The sequence below is a fragment of the Corticium candelabrum genome, chromosome 1 (assembly GCF_963422355.1).
Source record: "Corticium candelabrum chromosome 1, ooCorCand1.1, whole genome shotgun sequence".
Classification (NCBI taxonomy): domain Eukaryota; kingdom Metazoa; phylum Porifera; class Homoscleromorpha; order Homosclerophorida; family Plakinidae; genus Corticium; species Corticium candelabrum.
This window is the reverse complement of record NC_085085.1, coordinates 1,882,406-1,910,386: the sequence shown is the minus strand read 5'-3', so window position 1 is coordinate 1,910,386 and position 27,981 is coordinate 1,882,406. Positions and strand designations below refer to the sequence as shown.

The window sequence follows — 27,981 nt, the reverse complement described above, 5'->3', positions numbered from 1 at the left end:
TCAACGGGACTGTCGAAATGGCGAGAGTCGGCATTCGTTATATACGGGAAACGGATTATCGGGGTGAGTACTGCAGGTGACTTGCACGTGACGGGATTCACATCGAAATTATAGATGCCAGGTTCGATACACCTGTTCTCCGCAACGGGACTGTCGAAATGGCTTCAACGGGATCAATAATCCAATCAACGGGGTTTTTTGAAACTGGACACGTGTCGAATAGATGCCAAGTTCGATACACCTGTTCCTCGCAACGGCAGCAACGTCCAAGTCGAAATGTCTTCAACCAATCGCTAATCCAATCAACGGGATTTTTGGAAACGGTAATTGAACGGGATATACCTATGAACGAGAATTCTGTTTGGCTGCTAATTTTTCAGAACAGAGTAAAAATGCATGTGAACTCATGCAACAAGATAAATTTGCATACGACCTTAAATTAATTGACTTTGTGAGAATTCTGTCAGGGGGCTGCTAATTCTGTGAATTGACGCCACAATGAATTACTTAATTAATTAATGGTTTCTTTTAGAGTTCAAGAGACGACGTACGTTTAGTACGTGTAAGTGCATTTCGAGGAGCGCTTCATTCTTTCTTGCAAGTTTTCTAGATTAGAACTAAATTGACGCCAACTGGAGTCAGCTGTCACTAGCCATTGCAAATGGAATACTCACTGCTAATTACTTAGAACATCTAACTGTAACTAAAATTTTAGACACAATTGAATGCACCCGAGAGAAGACGGGCAGTTTAGCTGTATATTATATGCGTGACTGGCCCCGTTGTCAGCGTGAGGTACAAGGGCAGTATATCCATACATCTATACATAGACATGACGAAAACGTAAACGTTGAAGTGTTATTTATACGTACACTGCAAGTGCATGCAGTAATAAAACATTAAGAGATAAGACTATATAGGTTTGCAGAAGTATATGTACCGTAAAAATCAAAACAGTTCGGTTGCTTAAGAGTTCGAGAGCAAAACACGATATACTTCGTTTAATTGAAAATATCTCGACTCGAGTCTCAGTCTCAATTAGATAACTTATCATAAAATTCATTACTATCAAAACGTAATCATTCATTCCTTACCTCAACTCCATTAATTAAACACGACTATTGACTGACCGTATTCTACTTAACATTTCCTTGAGAATGGACGACACTATAATATCGAGCGGATCGAGCAGTCCGCGTTGCATCCATTTCGGGATAGTCGTTCGAGCCTCCTTGAAGCCCAGCTTCTCCAACACCCAGTTGATATGAGGATTGATGTGACCGCCGCCGCCCCAGAACAGCAACTTCAAATGAGGGTCAAGCTGCCAGTGCGTGCACACAAACCGTCGCAGTCGCACGGCCTTCGTCTCGTTGAGATCCGATTCCTCGCGTTTAGGAGACACACCGAACTGTGAACCACGTTGCAAAACGGCTAGAAAAACACACAAGCGACCGATCTATTCGCACAGCAAAACGTCAAGCTATAGTTGGACACTCTTACTTATCAGTTCTGCTCTATATGACATAATGAGTTTGTGTAGAAAGAGGTAAAGGTCAACATCAGTAGCCACCGACAAACTGTCGACAAACGACGACGTGAGTTTGCACTCCACTGTGGGTATGTTGTCTTTCTTCATTTCCTCGGGCCAAAAATGTATGGTACTCAATCCCAAGTCGAACGAAGGACCAGCAAATATCGTCAACGATTCCAACTGTTTGCCAGCTTGACCTGTATCTTTAGAACGCGCATGCGTACCGATTTCCTTCCTACAAAGCAAGTTGAGCCACTCGTCGACGTCTTTCGTGTTCCCGAGAGGCGCCACGCGTCCTCGCGACACCTTCTCCACCATCAGGAGTTTCTCCGAATGCGCACAGTCGCCGTCCTTTCCCAAACCAATAGTAAACTCTTGAAGCGAGACGGCGGTAGGGAATGACCGTAATGTGACGTCACTCGTTTGAGCAATTTCCGCCGCCGCCTCGTGACCTCGCATACTGACCGTTCGATAACGCGCGCTAACTTGCCGTAAGACGAACAGCGCCCACTCGGAGTCTCTAAATTGAATGCCTTTTACGCAAGCTAAACCGAATCGCTCACCGCTCAACACGAGTGTTCCTTCGAATCGAGGCGCTCGCGTCTTGTTTAGATCGAGAAAACTACACAATGACTCCTCCATGTCGTTCACCCACTTCCAGTGGTCATGTTTACTGTAATCTTCACACAGAACACAAACAAACACATTCAATCATCTTCGCACATACTCACTCAAAGCATCAGTACCGACCTGCAGCTCCGCCGTCTTCATTAGGTTTTGCCAACGGAGAAGGTTGAGTGTGTGGGCTGGCCGTTCTTCTGTTTCCCGGCATGAAACCGCCAAACGCTCGTCGACTGTTCGCTTGCTGTTGTTTGATAAAGTCGCGAATGCGACGCACCGAGTCGAGCAGCGCCGGCGACGTCTTGCTCGAAATGATGACGTCCAGATCTTTCCACGTCGCATCGACAAGCAACTGGACATCACAATCATCTACAAACAGTACGAAACAATCGAACAGCGTCGAACAAGCGGATGCAGTCATCTCCGTAACTAACCGGATGGTGCCATTGACCACTTGTCTTTTGCGTGGAGTCTAACGCGCGTTAGCCCGGCCATGAAGAATGGGTAGTTGAGATGATCGACCCTTACTTTCAAGCATTCCAGTCCGCCGCCGATACGATGCAACACACGGCAGTCCCTCCCCGTTACAACGCAAGCTAATAACAAGCACGCGCACATGACGACTATACCAATACCAGTCGGAACGACAGCACAACGACTAACTTGAAACTTCCATCGTGTCGACGTTGACGAGACCTCCGACGGCGCCGGACTTAGAGTCGGCTCTCATAGTCGTAAGGCGGACGTTTGCATTCACACTCCGCCGACCGCGACTGTCGACCTTCACGCTGCCAAAACAATCGAGAGGCCCCGCCACAACGCTAAACAAATACAACAACAGTGGTAATACCTTCAAATATTAATAGGAATGTCTAGAGTAACTGTTGACAAGAAAATGCTTATATGTGTACGTAGTTAGGGTGGGTAGCTAGAATGTTTAGTGTGTTTGTTTGTTTGTATTTGTTTCTATTTGTTGCACCCAGTATATATACATCATGCACATCATGAGAAAAAATTCAATAATAACAATAACAAACGCCGCGTCGTTTATTCATTAGTAGGCATCTGAGGTGTCATACTGTGAAACAGCAATCTGGGAAGTCTATAGTCGTCCAGAAAAATCTGTCCTCAAGTAGTCAACTAGATAATTCTTACATTACAGTAAAGATATCATTGACCAAACGTAACGTAGATAGTATTCAGAGACTACGTTCGTTCAACGTTGCTATTTAATTTGCGTACCGTGATCTTTGGTAGCATCACTCTCTTGGCTAGCGTACGATTGGATAATAGAGAAATCACGTGCTGAATAGCTCAGACACTATTAGTCAAACGTTCCGCTCCGTTACGTCAAACCATCTTACTCCAACGCAACGTAACGTAACGTAGCGTATCCTAACGTAACGTCACCTGGTTCACAGACGACGCTCGCAATGTTACGTTACGTTACGTTACGACACGTTACGTTAAGCCCGGTTCACAGTACGACGCTGGCACAGCGTCCAGAACGCTGACAAGGACTCTCACACGAACGTCAGCGAAGACGCTGGCGCTGTACCATTCACACAGTATTCCGTCTGACGAGCGTCCATCGCACAAAAGAACACACTGCGACAGTGGTCTGGCGCTGTACAGTAACCACGTGTGTACAATGTACTCGCGACAGATAAGGACGACGACGTTTTGCTTTTGTTGCTGCTGCGCCGCAGTTTTCTTTTATCCTTAGGTCCTTGTAGTCCTTTGACTGGACTTGCCAAACGCAAGGAAAACCACGCGCACACTCAATGAAAACTTCCATCGATGCCATGTGAACGAATAGAATAACCCGGATACCTCCAGTTGCTCTGACTGACTGTTGATTGGTTGAAAATGAACACGTGATGTCATCGGAAGCTAGGTCACTTCCGGCTAGTCTGTTCCAGCGTCGTGGACGCTAGGCGAGCGTCGCGGGCGCTGGCATGTTCACAGTGTGACACTGACAATCGCTCATCGTCAACGTCCAGAACGCTCGCGTTAGCGTCCTACTGTTGGTCCAGTGCAGGGTATGTGAACAGGCCTTTACGCGTCAGGACCGCCGAAGCCACAGCGGCAGCAGCGGCCATGGCCGCCCCACTTTTTGAAAACTCGACTTCAGCCAGCGAACGATTGCCGCATACTTTCGATCTAAAGGTACAGCTGATTAAATAAAATAATATATTTGGTCATCTACCGGATTGCGGCTCTACTAATTTGGTGACTGTTTTGAAGTCTCCTACGACTTCTCTTTCGTTACCTGGACTATATTCCTTGACCTCTGTGACAGCACACTGTGCGCATGCTCACTACTTACGGATGTGTGCCAACCCACCCCTAGCGTGCGCTAAGCCACACCCTCTAACGCGCGCTAAGCCGCTCCACTTTCAAGTTGCTTCCGTCGGGCCTGCGCGTAAAGGCTATTGCAAAGATAACAAATGATTAACGATCCAGTTCAAAGCCAGTTTAACATACTAAGCCAAGCCAGATTAACAGTTTATTCTCTATTCCCACATGCACGCTAAATCAAGTGCGGCGCCTATTGGAGGGCAGCATTTATTAATCCGATACACAAGTACTTTGTCCATCACACATGTACGTGCAATCGACTGCGCATGCTTACCATAACGTATCGACCTGTGTTTACCTTGTCTGTCCCATGACATGTCCGATATACGACTGTATGTTCACTTGCGATACTTTCAGTGCAAAATTGATGCAAGACTGCCATGGTTTCGTAACGACAGAAGTTGGCGTCCCTAAACAGTTAACCACAATTTACACAAAAATTACAAAACCCGTCGACTCCTTAGTACCATCGCCACTCGTTACGTTCGATGCTGGCGACGATCTCGGATTTGGATCACTTTCTCGTTCTTCCTCTTCTTCCTCTTCTTTGGTTTTTGTTGTCTCTTTCTCGTAGCGCCGCGAGCCGTAAACGAGTTTGTCCATGAGGCTTGTGTTCGACCAAACGTTGACGAATCCTTCGACGTCCGATGTGCGTCGCAAATCGTATTGCAGCTCGATCGAGCTCACCTTACAAACACCTACAAACAAATCAGCAAACATGCAGACAACCACGATCAGTGGGTAGTTGGGCCACTCAATTCTTGCATTGTCATTCATGTTTCTAATTTTGTCACTAACTTAATTTTTATTTTGTTTCCTAATTTTCTATTTAAAAATAGTTATTTAAAATGTTCTACTTTAAAATTTTAAAGTGTACATTTTAAATTTTAATTTTTACACTTTAAATCTTTAAATTGTAAGTTTTAAATTTAATTTTTGAAATTTGTAGTTTCCTAGTTTTGATTTCTAAGCTTTACGTTACAAGATTCTATTTTTAACGTTTAACTATTATGCTCTATAATTTTAAAAATTAAAAATTAAAATAAAAAGTTTACTTTAGTGCTCCACAATTTTACAAATTAAAAATAAAAGTCAAAATTTAATAAACACAAAATTTTTTTAAATAAGAATGCAAGTAAAAAATTAGAAATTAAAATTAATTATTTTTAAAAATTTAACTAAATTGAAAATTAATAAACAAAACATGAAATTGAAATGTAGAAAATTAAATGGCTGGACCATCCACTGACCCTCCAAAATTTTAAAAATTAAAAACTAAACTAAGAAGTTTAACTTTAGTGCTCCACAATTTAAAAATTTTAACCTAAAATTTAAAATTTTTTAAAAAGTGAAGGCGTAAAATTATCATTTAAATGTACAATTACTAAACTAAAATTAAGAGCATTTTAAATAACTGCCTATTCTAAAATTAAAATTAGAAAACAATTAAAATTAAAATAACAAAATTAGAGACGTGAATATTACAATGCCAAAATGGCCCAACTACCTACTGAGCAACCACTCACTTGATATCTGTATGGACGACATGTAATTCGCGTTCTCGAGAGGCACTTTGAGGTGACCGGCGAAGTACGAATTGTCCTGAATATGTCGACGTGACAGATTGACTTCCAAACTATCGAGTTGCAAACCAAAAATTCCACTCGGCAATCCAGCAAAACTCGGCAACGATCCGGTAAGCGACGACGCCCGTCGCCTCGTGTCCGGAGTAAAATCGACCTTCTCGCTGAGAGGATGATAAAGAACGACACGAAAATTAGACAGCCGACCGCTTAGACACACCGTGCTCTTGGAAGCGACACCCAGAGTCAACCGTCCCGACGCGTTAACGGACGGAGAAACGGCACGCGATGCCGCATTAACGGACGGAGAAACGGCACGCGGCGCCGACGAGTCGGAGTCGCTTGCGTTTGCCGACGGACGCTCCGTCGCGGCGGCGGCAACCTTACGTTTATCCGCAAGCGCCGACGACACGATTAGGCAGATCTCGGGCGTCTCGACGAGACATTCGAGACGCAAGCGCGGCTCGCCGCTCAACTTGACGCGCTGCCGTTCGACATTGAAGACGACCGTCACGTCGACGGGCAGTGACGAGACGACAAGCCCCGACTGCGACGACGTCTCCGACCGCGCCGGATTTCTTGACGCGTCGTCGCCGCTCGCGTCGACGTCGACGGCTTCCTTCTCTGTGTTGCTCTTCGCTGCGAACGTTACCGGTTCCATAGCCGCCTCGAGAAAGCTAAGCATCGACGCACGTAAAACGGTTTGCACCGGTAGCGACCGGATCGAGAGCTTGACGTAAAGTTTGCCTCGTTTCTGCACGTGCACGCTGTCCTGCCGTCCGACGAACGACCCACTGATCTGTCGAATTCTCTTGCTTCGTTTTAGAGACGCACTCGAGGCGGTTCGCACCACCGATTCGTCGACGGATGCCAGATTAGTGGCGAAGAGGCCAGACGAAAAGTTCGAGCGTTCCGTTTGTGTGTGATAATGAGCCTGCATCAGGAGGCCCGGAATGAAGACTTCCGTCGCATCGAGTCGCGTTCCGTCGCCGTCGCCCGCGTGTCGGCCCAACGTCGAGCGACCGGGAGTCGAATAAGCGGTCGGTTGAGGCACCAACGAGCGTTTTCTCGTATCAGACGGAACGGCGGCCAAGTATCCGTACAGATTCGTCAATGTCTCTCTTCGTTGAGTCAGCAATCTAAACAAGACATTCAATTAGTCACGTTTTAGTACCATATTTTAACCCGTGTTCAATTATTAACCCTGCTCGAATAATAACCCTTGCATGGATCTAATCAGTTTAAAAAATAGTAGCCCCATGTTCGATTAGTAAACCATGCCTTGGATGTCAGAGATCAATAGGGTAACACACAAAACATTGAGGGAAAACAAGTTTGGCAGAAGAGACACAGTCAGAAGATGATGAAGACAATGATCATGACGATGAGAACATTATGGTTTTTATGATGAGGACACTGAGTAAACTACCGGTAACTGAATAGAGGTTGAAGCAATTGACAGTTTGCATGCGTGCGTGTGTGCGTGTGCGTGTGTGTGTGTGTGTGTGTGTGTGTGTGTGTGTGTGTGTGTGTGTGTGTGTGTGTGTGTGTGTGTGTGTGTGTGTGTGTGTGTGTGTGTAGCTCTTTACTTCAACTTGAACCACTATAGCAGACATTAAAAATAAACAGTAACCCACGGGTTACTAATCAAGAAAATACGGTATTTACAAAGACTCAAACTGCTTACTGTCGCTTTGGAGCGTCCGCCAGTTGCGCCATGTTTACTGGCAAGAGCAGACAAGAGCCGGACTCGATAGTCACGTTCACGTTGATTCTGAATGCCAGCCCGGCAGACGAATCGATCGACTGTGTCGTGCCACTCGCCAGCGACGCGCTCGAGCCCATCTTTCTCGACAACGAACGACTCGTCGACTCCACATCTAATGATTCCTCCGACGCATGACCTTTCACGCCTGTCGTCGTCGCTTCCGGTAGTATTCCTATTTGACTCGGTCGACGCTTCGTTTCCCTCTCTTTTCTATCCGTCGCATCTCCGGCAAGTTGCGGTGCCTGCGGCTGCTTGATAACGAAACCCCAACTCTCGGTTACTTCGATAGCAGGAGAGACGGCAGGCTTAGCGTCTTCCAGCTCTCTAGCCTTTTGCCTGCTCGACAGAGAGTTTTCAAGGGCATCAACGACATTATACTGCTTCTCAACAATCGTAACACTAGCACCTCTGCTCCTATAACAAACCACCAATCATATAGTACAACTTATATAGTATTTCTATGCGCCATATATATATATATATATATACACACACACACACGTGTGTGTGTGTGTGTGTGTGTGTGTGTGTGTGTGTGTGTGTGTGTGTGTGTGTGTGAGTGTGTGTGTGTGTGTGTGTGTGTGTGTGTGTGTGTGTGTGTGTGTGAGTGTGTCATTAGATACTTTCTCTACAAGACTGTGCAACTTACTGAAGCGCCTGCATTTTTTGTTTTTCGCTATGCAGCTCGCGTTGCAATACAATCAAGTCGAAGTCTTTAATGAAGGAAGAAGTGCGTTTGTGACTAGAATCTGTCCGTTTGTGACTAGAATCTTTGCGTTTCGACGAGTCAGTCGGTCGGCGCGCGACCTGTCCTAACCCGTCAGACTTGGATGAAGTCGGAGGTGTCTCCGGATGAGTTGAAAACAAAGAATCTTGATATGTCGCGTGACTCGTATCGGTTACCATTGGTAGCGGCTGTTTAGTCGTTTCAAGTTCGACGCAAAAATCAGACATTTCTTCTTTTCTCATGTTCTCCTGAGGAGTGACATCGTTTCCAGTCTCCTCCTCCTCCTGTTCGTCGTCGTCTTCCGAATACAGTTCGAAGTCGTCTTCGGATGATAAAGACGTCATTGTAGCGATTAGAGCGGACAGATGGGAGCCGATGCGCGGATCGAGCATGACGCTCACGCCTTTCATGTTCCACGTCAGTTCAACGGTCAGTTGTCCTTCCGTGTCAGCATCTGCAACAATGCACATACCCGTACATTTAATGTTGTTATTGATGTACCACACAGAGGAATACCCGTTGTAAAAAATACAAAAAAAAAGAGAAAGAAAAAATGCAATAGAGCCGAGAGAATAGCTGTCACACACACACACACACACACACACACACACACACACACACACACACACACACACACACACACACACACACCATACACACCACTATCATATGACAGTCTTTTCATCCATTCATGTCTAGCAAACGACCATTACCATCATCACTTGCTGCAGTTTGCACAAACACTCTGTAATCTCCATCCGGCACGAGAGCTACAACATCATACAAACCACAAATTCACTACACAAGACACTTCACTACTCGAACGATTTCCTTACCGAAATTCACGACATTGTCTTGCGTCGGCGTCCACAATTTCATCTCTTCGTCAAATTCCGGGTCCGTCCGTACAGTGAAGCCGTTGAATCGTCCGACACTCAACGTCGGCTCCGACGACGAGCCAAACAGAATGGAGAGGTTCGCACTGCAAACCGTCATAACCAGATGAACGACTAAAACAACAACATCCACACATATAGTACACACATCACGTGCACAGACCATTTTAGAAAAATAGCCCACCTGGACTGACTGGTTCTTGACATTGTACCGACATCTATACAACACACTGCGTTATAGTACACAAAAGACTGTAATACAGAGTTGCCATTTGCCATGGCAATTTACAGCACAATGCCTCAAACTTGTGGCACCAAAATTGTGGTAGTCATAAGCTGCACGGGTTCACATTATATTCCGCTCACCTCCATGCATGACGCTGTGCGGCAAACCTCTCATTGCGCGTTCTACGGAGCGAACGCGTTTACGCGCCGCGGTCTCTGTTCACAAATATTTTGGCTGCGGTCTGGTGTCCTTTTGTCTGGCTCCCGAGGCAGAATATAACCCTATAGAAAGATTGCGTTGCTCCATAATTCTTCGCCGCCGAAAAATTCGCGCAACAGACGTTAGTAGGTACGCCCTATATTTCGGAGTAGCTATAGGGAGCAGAAACAATTTTGTCCGTGAGTTGTGTCTTCGTGCACGATGTAGAGCCATGTACTTTTTACAGAGTACCATTTTAAAGCTACTAAACGCTGCACCTGTTGCGATACGATACTTCAAGCGAATGATATTCCAAAGAAGAATACATGACCACCTGATTTCATGCTATAGTAGACTCGACCCAGTTTCCCACCGCCCTCGTCATTCTCCGGATTGTCAATCCCCTGCCCGGGGAATGACGAGGGCGGAGAGGAACTGGGTCGAGTCCATGCTATATATAGGCTACTATTGGTCAAAGGTCAGTGGTAGCGAGCGATTTGCCGCCGAAATAGGAAAGTTTTCTACATATCTCCTGCGGCGTGCCGCTAGCACCCGGAGCGTGCCGTTTGCCGCGCCGCAATTTGTTCACAATTCGCGTGCCGTTCATTTCTGATGAGCGGAATGCCGCTTGTTGCCGCTCAGCCGAACGGCACATATTGTGAACCAGGCTTAGCAATCCTAGTTATGTGTGACTTACAGTGTTGAGAATGCGGGCAAACACGGGCATGGCGACGCCCAGATCTTCCACTTTAATCTGAATCGATTGCGACGACAGAAAGCTCGTCTCCGTCCGACTCGCTCGATCGGGCATGCGCAGCGGCGTCTGACCTTGCAGTCTGTCCAGAACGACTCCCGCCGCCGACTGCAGCTAAAGACAGAGAACAATTAACACACAGCGCAGTGGATCAAAGCCGTCATTTCCGTCGTTTCACGTGACATCTTACATCTCTCATGTCGGACGACACACTCTTCTGTTGCTCCTGCCACTGATCAAATCCCTCCTTGTATTTGAGCCACAACAGAACGCCTGCATGTATGCGACATTAGTTAAGAACAACACAACAATGACTATCGCTCAAACGACTGAGTTAGTGGGTAGTTGGGCCATTCAATTTTTTAAATTTCAAAATTCGTCATTCTAATTTATATATGTCTTGAAATTTTAATTTTAAAATAGACTTATTAAAAGTGCTCTTAATTTTACTTTAAAAATTGTACATTTAAATCTTAATTTTCACGCTTTCCCTTTTAAATTTTAAGTTTCAATTTTTTAATTTTTTAGTTGTGAGCATAAAGGTTAAATTTTAATTTTAATTTTTTTAATTTTTAAAATTTTAATAATCAATTCTTCTAACGTAAAACTTAGAAATCAAAAATAGAAAACTACAATTTTAAAGATTAAAAATTAAAATTTAAAACTTAAAATTAAAAATTGAAAGCGTAAAAATAATATTTAAGAAAATGTGCACTTTAGAATTTAAATTTTAAAATTTCAAAAAAGGAAAATTAATTACCAACATTTTAAATAACTGTCTACTATAAAATTAGAAAAAAACACAAAATAAAAATTATAATGACAAATTAGAAACATAAATATTACAATGCAAAAACACGGTCGTACTGTACGGTCAGACGACTACTATACCTTAGCCTGGATATCCGGGCCTCGGGTAAAAATTGAGTGGCTCAACTACCCCTTCTCCCCTTCCCCTCCCCTCCTTCTCCCTTCCCCTCCTTTTCCCTTCCCCTCCTTCTCCCCTCCCCTCCTTCCCTCCGACTGTGTGTCAGCCGTCTGACCTTTGTCAAATGCCAGCGGCTGCATAAAGAGATGCGGTTGTCTGATGAGAATGATCAGTGTCCTCTTGCCGGACGCGGACGGAGCGTGTAGTAATGGCCCTTCGTCTCCGCTGCCTTTCACTTCTATGTCGGCGTGAAAATACGCCATCTCGCGGAAAAGACTCTCCTCGGAGTTTGCGTCGACCTGAACACAATAACAGTCGCATCGTCAACGACAAAAATAATTAGACATTGTTTCTGTTTATCATCCGTGTGAGCATGCGCGTCGACGGAATTATTATGTCTTTCTATTATATGATACGTCTGTTTTGTGTTTGTCCGTGCTGACCTGGAACTGGCTCCCTAGCGACACTTTCAAAGCGACCGAGACGGCACCGAACAAGAGATTGGAATCCGCTTTGATCGCCACTGCTCCGACACCTTCCGCCATGTCGTTCGACACACACATCCTGATGTCTCCCGTCTGTACCCGCAGAGCAGTCGCCGTCGGCGTCGTCGCTAAGACTTCAATTCCCTGCAATCAAAGTAACTTAGACCAACGACAGAACGTTCCATATAATCGTCTACAGCACATTAGCATTTATACCCGCGTAGTAGCAGTGTTTTCCTACAGTTTATGCGTATACACTGTACGCAACTTTGGCATCCCTGTACGCAAGCCCGTTGTCTGAACCAGGTGTGCCTGTGTCACAGGTGTATAATTCTAGAGTCCGTTCAAAAAATTATAGCACGTGGGAAAGTTTTCAGATCTCTAAACAGAGCGCTCTGTCTGTCCTGATTACTGCTAGAACATGCTTCCTGCCAACGGCAAGCCTTAGGGCCGAGATATGCTTGCAACAAAGAACAATGCACGCATGCATGTTGTGTTAGCAATTGTTATCATTTTTGTTAAAGTTTCCTCACAAATTTCTACAGTGAAAGTGTTTACTCTTTAGTACCATCTGATATTCTGTAATGGATGCACTATATACCGAAGTACAGCACACATACAGACGCAAATGGTGGGCGGTGCATGACAACCACTGTTGCTCTTTGTATTACAACCAAGTTCATATCATATAGCAGTCTCCACCCTAATGAGCCTACTTCAAAAAAAGCCATTCTATTTGATGCATTTTACTGGAGGTGAAACCCTTGCATTTCATTCAATGATTGCTTTGCATAAATGAGATAATTATTAATACATATACTGCATTTTATCCCATGATTCATTCAGAGAGGTCGCTATAGCTGTTGCAGTTACATTTCAATCACAGCTCAAAAATTTCTGAACGCAAATTAAACAGCTTCTATACGCAAGTTGGGAGTTGCCCAGGAAAACCCTGCTATAGTAACCCTGGTATAGTAGTAAGCTCACTTGTGCTAGTCCTAAAGTGGTTCCCGCCGTTTAGAGTGTCATACGGGAGTCGGCACGACTAGCGCGAGTGAACACGACGTTATGTAAAGTACTGTAGATATGTACCTGTAAGTTGACTTGAACACAAAAGCAAGGCAAATCTTCCTTCGTCGCATCGTCCGTATCCGACGGTAAGTAATCGCCTGCAATATGAGATCCAATATTTCCGAGATCCTTCAGAATGTCGGCCGTTTCCTACAACAAACGACGACGAATGAAACGACGCGACAACTCGGATCGGACCGACGTTCGACTCACTCGCACGAATTTGCTCTGAATGACTGCGAGATGTTTGACCATGTCTGTCGTCAGCGTGACAGCGATCTTGTCGATGTCGACGTCGACGTCGAAACGTGGCGAGACGGAGCCGCGCCGACGAGCAGCGCGCGAAACGACAGGCTCGTCGGAAAGCGCCGCCGTTTCTATTGCAGATATTGGAGACATCTGGCCGGCAATAGAAACGTTTGGCAAACCGACAGATGGAAGTGTCCCCATCTCCAGTTCAACCTAAGTGAACACACAATAACAAATTAAAAAATCGACCGAAACGATAAGCAATTGCAATAGACAAACGACCGTTCGACAATATAAAAGAAAGACGACAAGCTTGCCGCATTACGAAATTTAAATAACTAAGCAATACTTTAAAGAAAGACACATTGATTGGGAGGCGTGTTAATTATATTGAAAGGTCATATACAGCTATAGGTTCATAATATGTGCCGTTCGCGGCTGCGGCAACGAGCCGTGCCGCTCAAGCCGTGCCGCTCACGTTGGGCCCAGCTAGCATAAAGTTACGTGGTCACACTTATTACACGGGTATACTTGCCTTAGACTCGAGAGCCAAACTAAAAGACACCAACGACAACATATATTTAAATATTTGTGAACAGAGAGCGGCGCGGCAGCCAGTGGTTTGCCGCACCGCGTCGTGAACACGCAGGTGAGCGAAACATATTGTGAAGCCTGGTTCACATTGAATCGCGTGCAATATGGGCCGTTCAGTTGATCGGCAACAAGCGGCTCGCCGCTCGCCAGAAATGAACGGAAACGGTAGCGTTGTGAACAGACGCCGCGCGGCAAAAGCGGCAAGCTTCATATGTGAGCGGCGTGCCACTGAGGATAGGTTAGTGTGATATCTCTGCGCGGAAAACTGCACGTTCCCGTTGAACTTGGTCCAATAATCTAGCATGTGGCAAGTTTATCCGGGTACTGTAATTACGATGGCTTGAAAGCCAGACAAAGGATACACATGCAATTGCCAAAATGTTATTTGTGAACAGAGACTGGGGCGCGGCAACACGTTCCCGCAGAAGACGTCCGCAGCCAGCGGTTTTCCGCGCCGCGTCGCCAAAGTGAACGGCAGATATTGTGAAGCATGCAGGCTTGAGGCACTCGCTGTCTACCGTACAGTTTTCTTCCGCCGCCATGCATGCAGTGAGTGTCGAATGCTATACATTCACTCTAACCGCATTTAGACTAAACAGCGCTGCAGACCCACACACTACCCGGTGTGCGGATATATACATACGGGGATGTAGAAATTTGCCGGTGTATGATTGGGTAATCATTAACAAGTGACATACTGTCTCTTCTTCTCTAACTCAATATATAGAAAGTTGTGTACTAACTCGGCTACACCGTGTACGAGTTTTGCCGTTAAAGAACAACAAAAAGGCAGCAAAACAACCAAAAAGGACACAACAGAAACGCTAATTAACACATGCAGTACACAACATGCTAACCTTCGATGTAAACTCCAACCTTTGATTCACCACAGCAGCCGTAAACGACGTGATCTCTTCCGCCGTCAGTCCAAACCCCAAGCGACTAATCTACGACCAACGACAAACGTGTCGACAAAAAGCCGATAAAATAGAGCAACACAATTACACGCACTCGATAACTCGCCGACAGCGACGGCAACAACACAGCGGACACGGCAATCTTGGGCAACCTTCCCTCCACCACCACTTTGTGACGACACCTCGTATCCAGCACGGGTGAGTCGACCTCGTCGTAACCAGACTCTCTGCTGACAATACAGGAAGAGCACAAGCACAAGCACTAGCACATGGATGATACAATCAACGACCAGTTGTGTGAGTGTCATCTCACCCTGTGATGTCCATCATCGATTGTGCCTCTCTGTTGAGCATAGGGAAGCTGCGATCTATTGCCGTGTGCAGAGCGACAACAGATTGAAGAAAGTTGATGTCCACCCCGACGGTATCCACGCCAACTACCGTCTGCTGCCATTTGCCGTTTGCCACGTTCGTAACGACAACCTGCGTGTTCTCCACATCGACAACCACTAACGTGCTACCCCTATAAAACATGCAAACGTCCCAAGTAAGCAATAGCGCGTGAAATAAGCAAGTATAGAGAACAAGACAAACACACAAACAGACTAGAGGCGTATTCGATTGGGCTTTCTGGGGGGGGGGGGACAAAAGAAAGGTCGGAAAAGCCAACGCATGCAAATAGAACAGAAAGTTGTTAGAAAGACAAATGACATGCGTTGCGCATGCGCGTAATAACGATGCACGCGGCTACTTCAGTTCCAATAGACTATTAGTGCTTGTTCGATGACGTCGACAGATAAGTCGCCATAGAGGCGAATGAGTAAAAGCGTTGCAGAATCACCCCCAATACAATAGCTCTCCTGACGTACTTTATTACCACTCATCTACCTTTCTCCTCTGAACTGCATGCATGCAGTTTGCTCACTAACTTCGCATTTTCACAATTTTGCGGCTTTTTTCCTTCCGGGACTTTAGATCACGTGATGCCGTTTCCCAAACCTTTCTTTCCGTCCTTTCCTGGCTGGAGGGTGGAAACGATGGAAAGCCTTTCCAAACAGAGAGTACACCCATGCAATCAAACACCCTAACCCGTATTTCTAATCTTTTTTCCCCCAAAAGTCCCAATCCAATGCGTCCAGATATTTAAAACAGTAAAGAGAGAAAACCAGACAGACAGACAGACAGACAGACAGACAGACTGAAAAATGAAATATTATATATGTTATGCACAAACCGTGAATTTCTCGTGACATATAGGGTTAGGGTTGAGGTTAGGTGTAGGTGTATGCATGGTTTGTATTGGCGATCCATGGTTTGTACAGGCAATCCATGGATTGTCCTATCTGCACTTTGCGCACAACATATAGAAACAAGCAGTCACATGCACAGACAGACTTATCGAGCAGTCGCTATAAACAAAAACCGTATTTCAAAATTGTAGAAGTTCAAATCGACTAACTTTGTATTGAGATGATCGTTGACGGCAAGCGTTATCGACGGCACAACTCCCCCAAAACTCGTCGTTGCAAACGTGCGGAGCCGCCGATTATCCGACGTCGAACTCGACCGATCGTCGCCTTCCGTGTTTCTCTTCACGGTCAACCACGCGTTCGCGTCGTTAACATTGACGACGGCGCCGATATCCTCGATTGCGAACGTCACGCAAATGCTCTCGACGGCAAACATGAGCGACACGGTCGAGAACGCCTCCGACTGCGACGTCAACTTGGCACGAGACGCCACCTCCTGCCACTCTCTCTCCTCTTCCTCATCGATTCCGACGTCGTTCAGATCGTGTATCGACTCTCCGACTCCCTCGCCGCGCAAACCCAGCGGCTTCAACGACGGCGACACAGACGATATTGTCGCGTCGTCACACGAACTAAGAGTTACATGTCTCATCTCACTCAACGGCGCCATACTCCCCCAAGGAGGCTGACGGGTGCCTAACGACTCGTCCGTATTTAGCCGAGCATCACTGAGTATCGACTGAGACTCGGAGATCGATCCGATCGGATTCGAAACGACGAGCGGTCGGAGTGGACTGACGGAGTCGAAAGACGAGGGGCTCGCAGTGGGAAGGAGAGGTAACTCGGAGTCTAAACTGGCGCGCTGTTCGTCTTGTGACGTGTCGATGGTAATGACAACGTCTCGTTCCGTCGCCAAATTGCCTCGTAATGTATCGCCCGCACTGCCATCTCCGTCTCCTCGATCCTCAAGTTGTACGTCGTCGCCGCGTGTCTCTTCCATCGATTTCTCTCGTTCTCTCGACGCTTCCGCTAGACTTAGCAAGACATCCGTAAACGTGTCCGGTCGGCGCTGTCTAACTGTGAATACACTAGCCTCAATATCTTCGTTTCTTCTACTGTCTACGAGAAACGGGTGCAAATATTGAGAGTCCAAGTGAATTTCCTGTGCGCCAAGCGAGCTTTCGGACGACGACGACCTCTTGTTTTCGAGTGTTCTGATCGACGTTATTAGACGACGAGTTACACTCAGCAGAGAGCCCGTCGTGTACTGATGAATCGACTGAACAGAAACGTGAACAAATGCGTCGATTATCGACGAGCGTCGCGTGTTCACACCGGTCGACAGTTTCACACACGAACCGACGCTCAGTTGACGGAGAGTAAACGGCGGAGGGTAACGACCGTCCAACATTGGAACAAACACCGTCGCTTCCTTCAATGTCAACCTATTCTCAATAACGTACGACTCTCTGCCACGTCCAAGTTCATCCGTCTCGATTCGCAAAGCCGTCAGCAGCGGCTCGAGCGCGTGCTTCGATCTCAGCATGTCTTCCCGTTTCTGTAGTCTCAACAGCTCCTTTCCATACCCCAAAACGTCTCGCCGCTGAGCCATTCCGTCGAGCACCGTCCAACTATCCCACGGATGTCGGTCGCTTCGTGAACTCTGTCGCAGCGTGGAGAATAGACTATAGAAACTGAGTCGCCTGCTGTTCCGCCTCATCGGTCTGACGGCTCCGTCCGTCAGTGATAGATTCGTTAGGCTACGTTCAGACGAGTTCTCGCGCGAGATTGACCTTCGATCGATGCTAGATGTTCGCACTAGCGGAGCGCTCTCTCCCGACACGGACGACTCTGACGTGACGCAAACATTATCTCGCAAAGTTTCAGTCGCATCCGGAGGTGGTGACACGCTGTAAAGCGAGGTAGGCCTCACGCTCACCGCCACGTTACCGCGCCTGCTGGAGATCACCTTTTCTCCCCACGCCAACGCGACTGCTTCCAGTCCGGCGCTCATCTCGCCGATCGACGACCAGCCGCATTCCTGGATGAGACCTTCGACTTGATTGACGGACGACACACTTGTGATGTGACGACGAAGCAGAGGAATCAGTTGGACGGCCGTGGCGTGATGTAAAACGTAGGCCATCGGCTGGAGCATAGCTGCACAAGTCTAAACCACATAAAAGCAACATAATTATAAAATTGTACCAAAATTAAGATTTTATATTCCACTTTAATTACAACAGCTCAGTGTTTTTTGTTTATTTGTTTATTTTTGTATTATTTGTTTATTTTTACATGTTACTAGAAGCGGTGTTTTTAAGCCAAATTTAAATTTTAATATTTTATAGTAATTTACTTAATATATTAATTGCTATATATTTTACAAATTTTAATAAATGTGAAGTGTTAAAGCCAAATTTAAAATTTTAATATTTTATAGTAATTTACTTAATTAATATATTAATTGCTATATATTTTACAAATTTTAATAAATGTGAATAGTGTCAAAGCCAAATTTAAATTTTAATATTTATAGCAATTTACATAATATATTAATTGCTATATATTTCACAAATTTTAATAAATGTGAATACTGTTAAAACCATTTAAATTTTTGCGCATTCATAGTAATTCATATAAAATATTAAATTGTATACATTTTACTAAATGCGATTTGTGTCTAAACCAAATTTAAATTTCTGTACATTTTTATAATATATATAAAATATAATATATTTATTAAAATAATAAATTTCAAGTAAATGTTATATGTTCCACCATAAAACTAAACAAACCTGCTTTGTAAATGAGTCTAGCAAAGCCTCAGTCAGAAGACAGCTGATCACTTTTGCAAATCTCTCATTTTGTCTTGTCATCAGCCTCTTAACACTCTGACTCAGCCGATTCCCGCCGTCCATCCACAGTCGACAAACAGCCCTAGCAATCCGCACCACATCACAGCTTTGTGCTTCGCTTACAGACTGACGCCTCTCTTCGCGTTCAAACGGCAGAGAAGCCCACACAGAATCCAATTCTCCGGTAATCTGTCCCTCTATTGACTTACTAACGGCAGACGTCGAGGCTGATGAATCTGTTGAAGAAGACATCAACAGCTTGACTCTGAAATTTTCCCCTCCGGCTTCGAGTAGAACGACGGGTCTGTTGGACGCGACATCATTGCTGTTGTCGTCTCTCGTGCCGTCTATTGCGATCTCAAACGCAACTTTAGATTCTCTTGCGGCACTCGCATTTGTGGAATCAAACGCGGACATCTGGACATGAGCGTAAGCGATCGAAGATGAAACGAGAAGACAATCAGGACTAGATGACGATGAAGGTACATCATCAGCTGACGGAGTATCACAACAGTAGTGCATGTCGCAATAAAAACCTCCGATAGCGACTGCAGCAATCGGTAAAACCATCCGGGTGCTTTCCTCCGTGGCCATTTGCTGTGCTCGCAAACTCTGGCAATCATACTCGTGAACGGCACATACAGTCATACTGTCTAATGACGCAGTAACGGTTACAACCGGTGTTCGACGTTTCTGAAAGTTGGTTAGTCCGCTCGACGTCGCATTGTCGGTCTCGTTGTCAGCGAGGAATAAACGGTTGGGAGAAGTGATTGTTGCTGTGTGTTTGACGGCGGAGAGGAGTTGGTCGTGCAGAATGTCAATAATACGAAGTGGGTGTAAGTGTTGACTATAACGACGAGCACAGTCTATGTGCCTGAAAACGATATGATAATTAAAATAATTAGATATTTAGACAAGAGCACGTAATAGCATGTAAAAACATACACGCACGCCACGCACGCACATTGTGACACACGCACGCACATTGTGACACACGCACGCACACCATGACACACACGCACACACACACACACACACACACACACACACACACGCACACACACACACGTCTCACCTTCCAATAACCTCCGTACAAAGCGGTGATATCTTCGCGTCAATACTATCAACACGGACAGTTACACACATCTCTTCTCCTTCCTCTCCAATCGACTTCTCCTCTTCTTCCTTCTCCTCCTCCTCCTCACCCCCACTATCTAACTTCCGCCAGCAAGCATGATGTCTAACAAGCATATTGTGACGACCTGCGACCACATCGAGTCGAGGCAACCGTTGTCCGTCACTGTTCATGCGTCTAAACGACACCAGACCGACGTCCGAAACAGAGACGACCGACGGCGTGCGGGACATCACAAGAGGCGACGCCGCCACCCCGACGATCCCCGTCCGACGCTTCCGTCCGTCTCTACGTCTCACATACTTCGAATACAAAGCGAAAGGACGAAAGCTGACCGACGGGCGTCGCTGCCTCGACGAAGCTTCGACACTCTGTCGCACATCGAGAGACACAACAGTCGGCTGCGTGTCGAAAAAGTCGACAGCAGACGTGAAGGAGTCCGTCGACGGTGATTCAGCGTTCGCATTGATTGGCTCTTCAAAACAGCTGTGGAACGACTCCGCATACGAAGTGACACGAGACATTGATTGACTGCCATCACCCGGAGCATCAACCGTGAATGTCATTGCTGCCATGTCTCTACGCTTCACCGCGCAGTCCGTTTCGACAAGAGGACTCAACAGGGAAGGAAAACTCTCACTCCGCGACTTCAGATCTCGTCCTTCGGCCGCAGAGTCGCATGACAAAAATCGAGGCACACTGACGGATCGAAATGTCCTCGCGTTGTTTCCAGGCATCTCAGTGTTGGACACTAATCTGCCTTTAGTTCCAGAAACCGAATGCCTTGCGACACTCACTGTAGGCGGACGACGACTATCGAAAAAATGGCAGCCGCCATAGCAGCCACACTCGGCGCGATCGAATGGTACCGCGTCTTCATCCCTCCACAGGAACCAGAGTCGTCTGAATGGCTCGTCATGATAGCGCAAGAACTGTTGCTGAATGTTCGACAGTGAGGCAGCAAACGGACGACGCATCGACGCGTCGACTATAATCTCGGGTATGACAATGTGTCCGACCTCTAACCAGGCGTCCTCTCTCGACAGTTGACGATTTCTAGTCTTGACTTGTTGCTTGTGTTGTCTAGAAATGTTGGCTACGAGTTGATCAGACATGAGTTGAGACACACGGACATCGTGTATGACAGCTGTGACACCACTCGAACACTCCACATTGTGTAGATTGCATTTGGAAACGAACGCGTCGTTGATCCGCACAGAAGAGCAGCATTCTCCATCTAACAAACGGACTGAAGCGCGACTAACGTTCACTCTTGTAAACTCATACTTCAACTGCATCACTTTACACATGCCTGGTGGTGGGCATTTTAGGGGATCGATGTCTAAGCCCAGTAGAGCATCAGTGGCCTCTTCTTCGCCTACAACCGGCTGCAGATCGCCTTCGTCATCCATCACGTGGAACACAAATGTTTGTAACCAGTCAATGAACAATCGTGCCTGTCAAGCACACAGTTTGAATTAGTCACGCACGCACGCACGCACGTACGCACGCACGCACGCACGCACGCACACACACACACACACACACACACACACACACACACACACACACACACACACACAACGCACGTACCTCGTATGTTGACATCTCAGCTGTAATGTCGCTAATTCTAAGTTCAATCAACCATCCGTATTCGACAATAGTCGGTCCCAAATCTGAGTAGAATCCGTGTCCTAGCATATGTAGACTTGACATCAGCAAGAAACCTTGGTCTGTCATACTCTGTAGAACACAACCGTGAATACTTATGAAACACCCATTCAGCTCAAGGAGTAAGCACACACAGTCATCGTCCACTGGTGTGTGTGTGTGTGTGTGTGTGTGTGTGTGTGTGTGTGTGTGTGTGTGTGTGTGTGTGTGTGTGTGTGTGTCACTGTGTGTGTGTGCGTGCGTGCGTGCGTGCGTGCAAATACGTGTTGTGAACAAGGAAATGCCCGACTCTCCTGTCAGCATACCCTCAAACCTTCATACTACCTGCCTACCTAAACCACTGTGATACAACAGACAACTCCAACAAACAACCAACCTGATTAGGATCCGACATGAAGCACTGAACATTCGACAAGTCAATTCTCAACTGACCATCATCAACATTTTTCTTAAACTCGATATGCAAAGTCGGGGTTTTCACCACAGGGAGATGTCTCTGACCACCATAACCCCCAACATGCTGCATAAAACATCAATCACACAATCAGTCAACTCAAGGCACAACATCGAAACACCAGAACACACCACTGGAAGCTGTGCAGTGTTGTCATGAGCAGTTAGTCTGAACACAACTTCCAGTTGTCTCTCGAGATAGTTTTCCTGATGTTTTGCAATTTGATTAGAAGACGACGACAATACGTTTTTGCGGTAAGGTCGCTTCTCCTCGTTCTCTGTCACAATTGACTCCAATCCTCGACGTTGCTTAGCAAGCTCTGTAGAGCTGAATACGTGATAAGGCTGATACACTCCAAAGTAGTTATTCTAGACAACAACAAATTCACATGCAACAGACACCATAACAAAAGAGAAAATGAACACGAGTCAATGGGATGGAAAGGAGCAATGATGTCGGTAAAGTTTTTCATCAACAGTAACTAACCCTTCTCATACTGTACTCGTGTTTTTGTACAATTACAAGATGTAACAGCAGATACCGTACATGATAAAATATTGGCAGAAAATTTGTTTTGTTGAATTGGTGGCTTTGCAGTGGTTGCCAATACAAAATCCTCCAACATGGTTCAAGGCAACTCATTAACCATGTGCTCTACGTATTATGGATGAAATTAGGCCAGCTGCTCAGACTAAACGACTCAGACTTCCTATCTGTTGTACCTACCCTCCCAGCAGAAAGGCAAAGGGTGGCTGAAACAAAATCTAGAGGAGAAAATAGTAAATGGTAGATATCAATAATCCAGGAAACGGACTCACAATAATAGGATACTCTAATATACTGTACTCTTTTCAAGAAAACGCCAAACTAAATTGCTGCCAATTTTGTTATCTTACACACACACACACACACACACACACACACACACACACACACACACACACACACACACACACACACACACACACACACACACACACACACACACACACACACACACACACACACACACACACACACTCACACCTCAATTTCAGCAATACCCACTATGAGTTTAGGTCTTGCAGAATAGATTGCCAAGCTGGGAGATTGTGTGGATCTTCTATAGATAAGTTCAGTGATTTTAAAATCTTTCTCAACTACATCAACCCAGCGTTGTCAAGTACCATGAGCTGGACGTTTACGATTAAAATTTTTACTGTGTACAAGCTGTTTCGGGGAACGGTTGTTTGACATTCTGACAATGTGTCCCAACCACTGCAGTCATTGTCTTTGAATTTTCAATTCTATTGGATTTTCTTTTGCTGTGGCGAGATTTTCTTTGTTGGTTATTGTATGCCATTTAGACACTCCAAGCAAGATTCGTCTTAATACATCTTGTGTGAAATGTGTTCAACTTCTGAATGTTTGATTGAATCACAGGCCAAGTCTCACAGCCATACAGCAAGACTGGTGCACGCGACACACACACACACACACACACACACACACACACACACACACACACACACACACACACACACACACACACACAGAACAACACAAACAACATTTTACTCAATTCTAAGCTAATAATTATTCTCCACTATATCAATCGATGCTTACCTTAAAGTCCAAGATGTGCTTTATTATTGAGCCAAACAGTCTAACAGTAGAGTCATACACATCAATATGTACTTCAAGATGGTCTGGTTCTTGTCTCCAGTCACTATCATCAAGCTCACTACCCACATCTTGTTCTATCACATCAGACAAGTCAACACTGTGTTCATATAATAGTGCAGGATGTGACGCATAGACAAATTGTACAGAAGCGTTCTGTGCAAACCAGCAGTCAAACCAGCCGTCGCTCACCACCGTGTCACCTCTCCATGTTATGTTGTCAACATGTGGTTCAGTTCCATCAATAAATACGTCATACTCCTCGCTTATTTCGTCTTCATCTCGGTTGTCATCTAGTGCTCTGTATGAACGTTGTCTATGTAGTAGCCATACTTCCTCTTCAGACGTAAATTGTTGGTTGTTGCTGTGAATGAGAGCTTGGATGCTTGAGTATGAGCCACGAGACTCGGGAACACAAAGCCGTAAAACAATTTTGTTACCCTATAAAAAATCACAGAAACAAGAATTGAAAATTGGTGGAAATGAGAAAGAGGAAACTGCTGTATAGCAGACAAATAACAAACATCATTTACAAAGAGACAGACAGACAGACAGACAGACAGAGAGACACACAGACAGACAGACAGACAGACAGATATGCATGCATGCACACATGTAGGCACACACACACACGTGCGCGTGCACGCACGCACGCACACACACACACACACACACACACACACACGCCATGGCACAATACGACATGGCCCGCACATCAGAGCACAACACAGAGGCTGCAACCAAAAGATAGTAAACTAACAGAGCATTGTTCATGTTCACTCTACAGTACTAAACAAATTCAAACTACCTGAATGTCAAAATTGAGAGATTGGTGTCGAGGCTGAAATTCAATAAACGGAAAAAATGTTGACAGACTCAGCTGCCGGCCACAAAACGCCAACATTGCTACAACACAAACACACAACAATCACTAAACAAGTTGCACCGAGTCAAGTAAGTGCATACCATTTTCTTTCTCTGTGTGGACAGCTGGAGCTGTGTCAAGCCAATTGAAATGATTGACAAAACAAAGTAATTCAAAATCGTTGACAGTTAGCTTCAGGTTGAGTGTCATTGGCACAAAGTGTAGGAGATCAGGAGAATAGCCTGATGACCAGTCATCCATCAGAGCTACAGCATAAGTACATACTTGACGATACTGTATGTGAGAAATGTGGAGAATAGTTGGTGGTGTACCTTGGAAAAATGGCACGTGAATGTAGAAGAATCGAATGGTTGTTTCTGATGCGGTTATGTTCCACTCCCAGACTTGGGGATGATTCCATTGACGAGGATATGTGAAGGTCATGTCAAGCTACAGGATGAGTCTCGGTTAGTAAAATCAGAAACAGACAGACAGACAGACAGACAGACAGACAGGCAGATAGACAGACAGACAGACAAACTGACATACATACATACATACATACATACATACAAGACCGACAAACAGACACACAGACTTCTTCTGCAAAGCTTGCATTAAAACCCAGCAATTTTCGCTTAGCAATGCGCATGAGGTTGGGTCTTGAAATGCCCCTCGATTCTGTTGTCCCAATATGCGAATGCGGCAAAGACATTGATAAAGACGGCTATCACCTTCTCACGTGTAAGACCGGCAGTGGGCCAACATGGACTCACGAGACATTGACTAGTGTTTGGAGCGACTGTCTACAGCACTTGAAGATGTCCCATCAGCGAGAACTGAGGAATCTTTAAGTTAATAGTGACGACCGCCCCGACATCGTTGTCTTTGACGATCAACAGGGTTGTGACACTGAGCTGGACATCTCGGTGGCCCACCCATGGGCACTACATGTGATCTCTCGAGCAGCTCAGGAAGACGGCGCGGCCGCAGCTACCCGTGAGGTCAAGAAATCAGAGAAATATGCTAGAGAAAGGGATGTCTGGAGCCTCCCCTCCAACTGCATCCCATTAGTGTTCGAACACTTCGAACGTTGGGGCTCAGAGGCAGCTCAATTCCTGCACCACCTGTCACTTCAGTCTATAGACGAAGACGGAAGAAAGAACAGTCGTGATTTTAAGACATTCTGGCGTAGATGCATGTCGGTAGCTTTGCAAAGATGTGATGCTAGCGTCATTAGCAGAAAGTTAGCAAGGCTGGGACATTCTAAGATCTTTACAGTTGACAGTTCATTCGCACATAGTTAAATTATGGCGTCGGCCGTTTGGGCCAGACTAGAATGTAATAGTGTTGTTCTTTGAAAATATATGTGCTGACAGACAGACAGACAGACAGACAGACAGACATACATACATACAAGACAGACAGACAGACAGACAGACAGACAGACATACATACATACAAGACAGACAGACAGACAGACAGACAGACAGACAGACAGACAGACAGACAGACAGACAAGACAGACAGACACAGACAGACAGACAGACAGTCTTCCAGGTCCTTTGGGCCTTGGAAATATTAGAAAATGTATTAGACTTTGAAAACACTAGCAATCAGTAGTTTGCGTTTCATTGTAATAGCTGTGATTTATGAAAAAACAGACAGACAGACAAACAGACAGACAGACAAACAGACAGACAGACAGACAGACAGACAAATAGACAGACAAATAGACAGACAGACAGACAAACATACAGACATACATACATACATACATACATACAGACAGACAGCTACAGACAGACAGAGACAAACTGACAGACAAACATACAGACAGACAGACAAAGAGACAGACAGACAGACAATGTGACAGACAGTAAAACAGACAAAGTAAGCAGATGATTGATCAACAAAGATGCACAAACAACTCCACATGTAAACAAAGCATACAAACTAACACACCAATGTAAACCTCAACAAACTGACAAGAACAAAGAAATGACTACGTACTCTCAAACACTTACACTTATCTCCTTCGCTTTAGCCAAACGTCGATACTCTAAACTAGTAGCTACATCTACTTGTTTCAGACAACCTCGAAGAGTCATTGTGTACCCACTCTCGTCCACAATCCAAGGCAAGTGCAAGTGAAAGTGTGATCCCTGATCAATACCAACGTACAACAACAAATTGTCCTGAAAAATATAATTTCATAACGGTGAGTAGCATATGAATTCCATATCCACACCTTGCTACCAACAAAACAAGCAAACACCAACAGACAAAGAGAACGACCGGTGGCATACGCAGGGTCACTCACAGGGGTATCACTGAATGCAGCATGCGTGACGTCAATTTTTATGACGTCATTTATGACATCATCAATTGCTTAATACTAAAAACTAATGTGTAACTCTTGACGTCAAATTTTATGATGTCATTTTATGACGTCATCAATTGTTTAATACTACAAACTAATTATGTGTAACTCTTATTCAATTAACTTATGATTTTAAAACAGTGCAACGATGAAGAGTAAAACGCTAATACCGTAGTGGGAAATTTTGGCGACAGTCACACGATTAATGGCCGAAACTTTCTGTTGACACTATAGGTGATTAAATAACTAATATATTTATAGTTAAAGCGAAAGTAAACTAGAGCATCATATCTTGACTTAATATATTAATTGCTATCTAGCTACGTTGCCCTGAGGTCTTACTGTGTAGCCATGTATGTATACACGTATCACAATTGTTGGTAAACGAGAGTTTCAAGAACCCGTTGTGCAATACATTAGGTGTACTATAGTATATGCTCCTGGTAATTGTATGCTAGACGACTATTCTTTCGGCGCATTATCTTTAAACCACGCCCTTTAGCGCGCGTTAGGTCAGGTAGGAAGCATTCAAAAGTGGTCTGGCCTAAAGCGCGCTAAAAGGGCGTGGTCTTAGTCTGTCTCAAGCTCAAGGAGTGTAGGACTGCGCCTGCCCTCAAGCATAACTCAATCTTTGTCCATCGTTACAAGTTTGATGTCCCAAATCAAAATTTCCTGGAGGCATCATGTCCATGTCTCAAGACAAAGGGACCTTAGTCTAGGGGTGTATTGCCAGCAATAGAGAAAATCCCTGCGTATGCCACTGAACGAGGACGAGTAAAAAATTGGAGACACAA

General features: G+C 45.3%; 2 protein-coding genes across 2 annotated transcripts; both read right to left on the bottom strand.

Moving 5' to 3' along the window:
* Positions 1 to 833: 833 nt before the first annotated feature.
* LOC134195542 (bridge-like lipid transfer protein family member 1) lies at positions 834 to 11,733 on the bottom strand. Its single transcript, XM_062664581.1, has 16 exons — positions 11,709 to 11,733; positions 10,856 to 10,938; positions 10,609 to 10,779; positions 9,672 to 9,705; positions 9,428 to 9,601; positions 9,305 to 9,361; positions 8,514 to 9,045; positions 7,784 to 8,278; positions 6,040 to 7,235; positions 4,981 to 5,211; positions 4,812 to 4,923; positions 2,816 to 2,973; positions 2,587 to 2,748; positions 2,282 to 2,521; positions 1,501 to 2,211; positions 834 to 1,431 (listed from the first exon to the last, which is right to left on the bottom strand). Exons 1-16 carry the CDS (start codon positions 11,731 to 11,733, stop codon positions 1,109 to 1,111), a joined length of 4,704 nt encoding a protein of 1,567 aa, XP_062520565.1. The 3' UTR covers positions 834 to 1,108.
* A 589-nt stretch (positions 11,734 to 12,322) lies between these two features.
* LOC134195467 (uncharacterized) lies at positions 12,323 to 18,173 on the bottom strand. Its single transcript, XM_062664490.1, has 8 exons — positions 16,369 to 18,173; positions 15,223 to 15,432; positions 15,004 to 15,139; positions 14,850 to 14,939; positions 13,363 to 13,611; positions 13,171 to 13,299; positions 13,066 to 13,123; positions 12,323 to 12,390 (listed from the first exon to the last, which is right to left on the bottom strand). Exons 1-8 carry the CDS (start codon positions 18,171 to 18,173, stop codon positions 12,323 to 12,325), a joined length of 2,745 nt encoding a protein of 914 aa, XP_062520474.1.
* Between the last annotated feature and the right edge of the window lie 9,808 nt (positions 18,174 to 27,981).

Excerpts from the sequence above, each read along its gene's own strand:
- LOC134195467 (XM_062664490.1), bottom strand. The coding sequence starts at position 18,173 with ATGAGCGCCGGACTGGAAGCAGTCGCGTTGGCGTGGGGAGAAAAGGTG. Across the intron at positions 15,140-15,222 it reads TCGATGATGGACATCACAGG|CAGAGAGTCTGGTTACGACG; the intron begins GTGAGATGACAC and ends CTGTATTGTCAG. Across the intron at positions 13,300-13,362 it reads TTCAGAGCAAATTCGTGCGA|GAAACGGCCGACATTCTGAA; the intron begins GTGAGTCGAACG and ends CGTTTGTTGTAG.
- LOC134195542 (XM_062664581.1), bottom strand. The coding sequence starts at position 11,733 with ATGCAGCCGCTGGCATTTGACAAAG. Across the intron at positions 10,780-10,855 it reads TGTCGTCCGACATGAGAGAT|CTGCAGTCGGCGGCGGGAGT; the intron begins GTAAGATGTCAC and ends CTCTGTCTTTAG. Across the intron at positions 2,974-4,811 it reads CATGTCATGGGACAGACAAG|CGTTGTGGCGGGGCCTCTCG; the intron begins GTAAACACAGGT and ends GTATTTGTTTAG.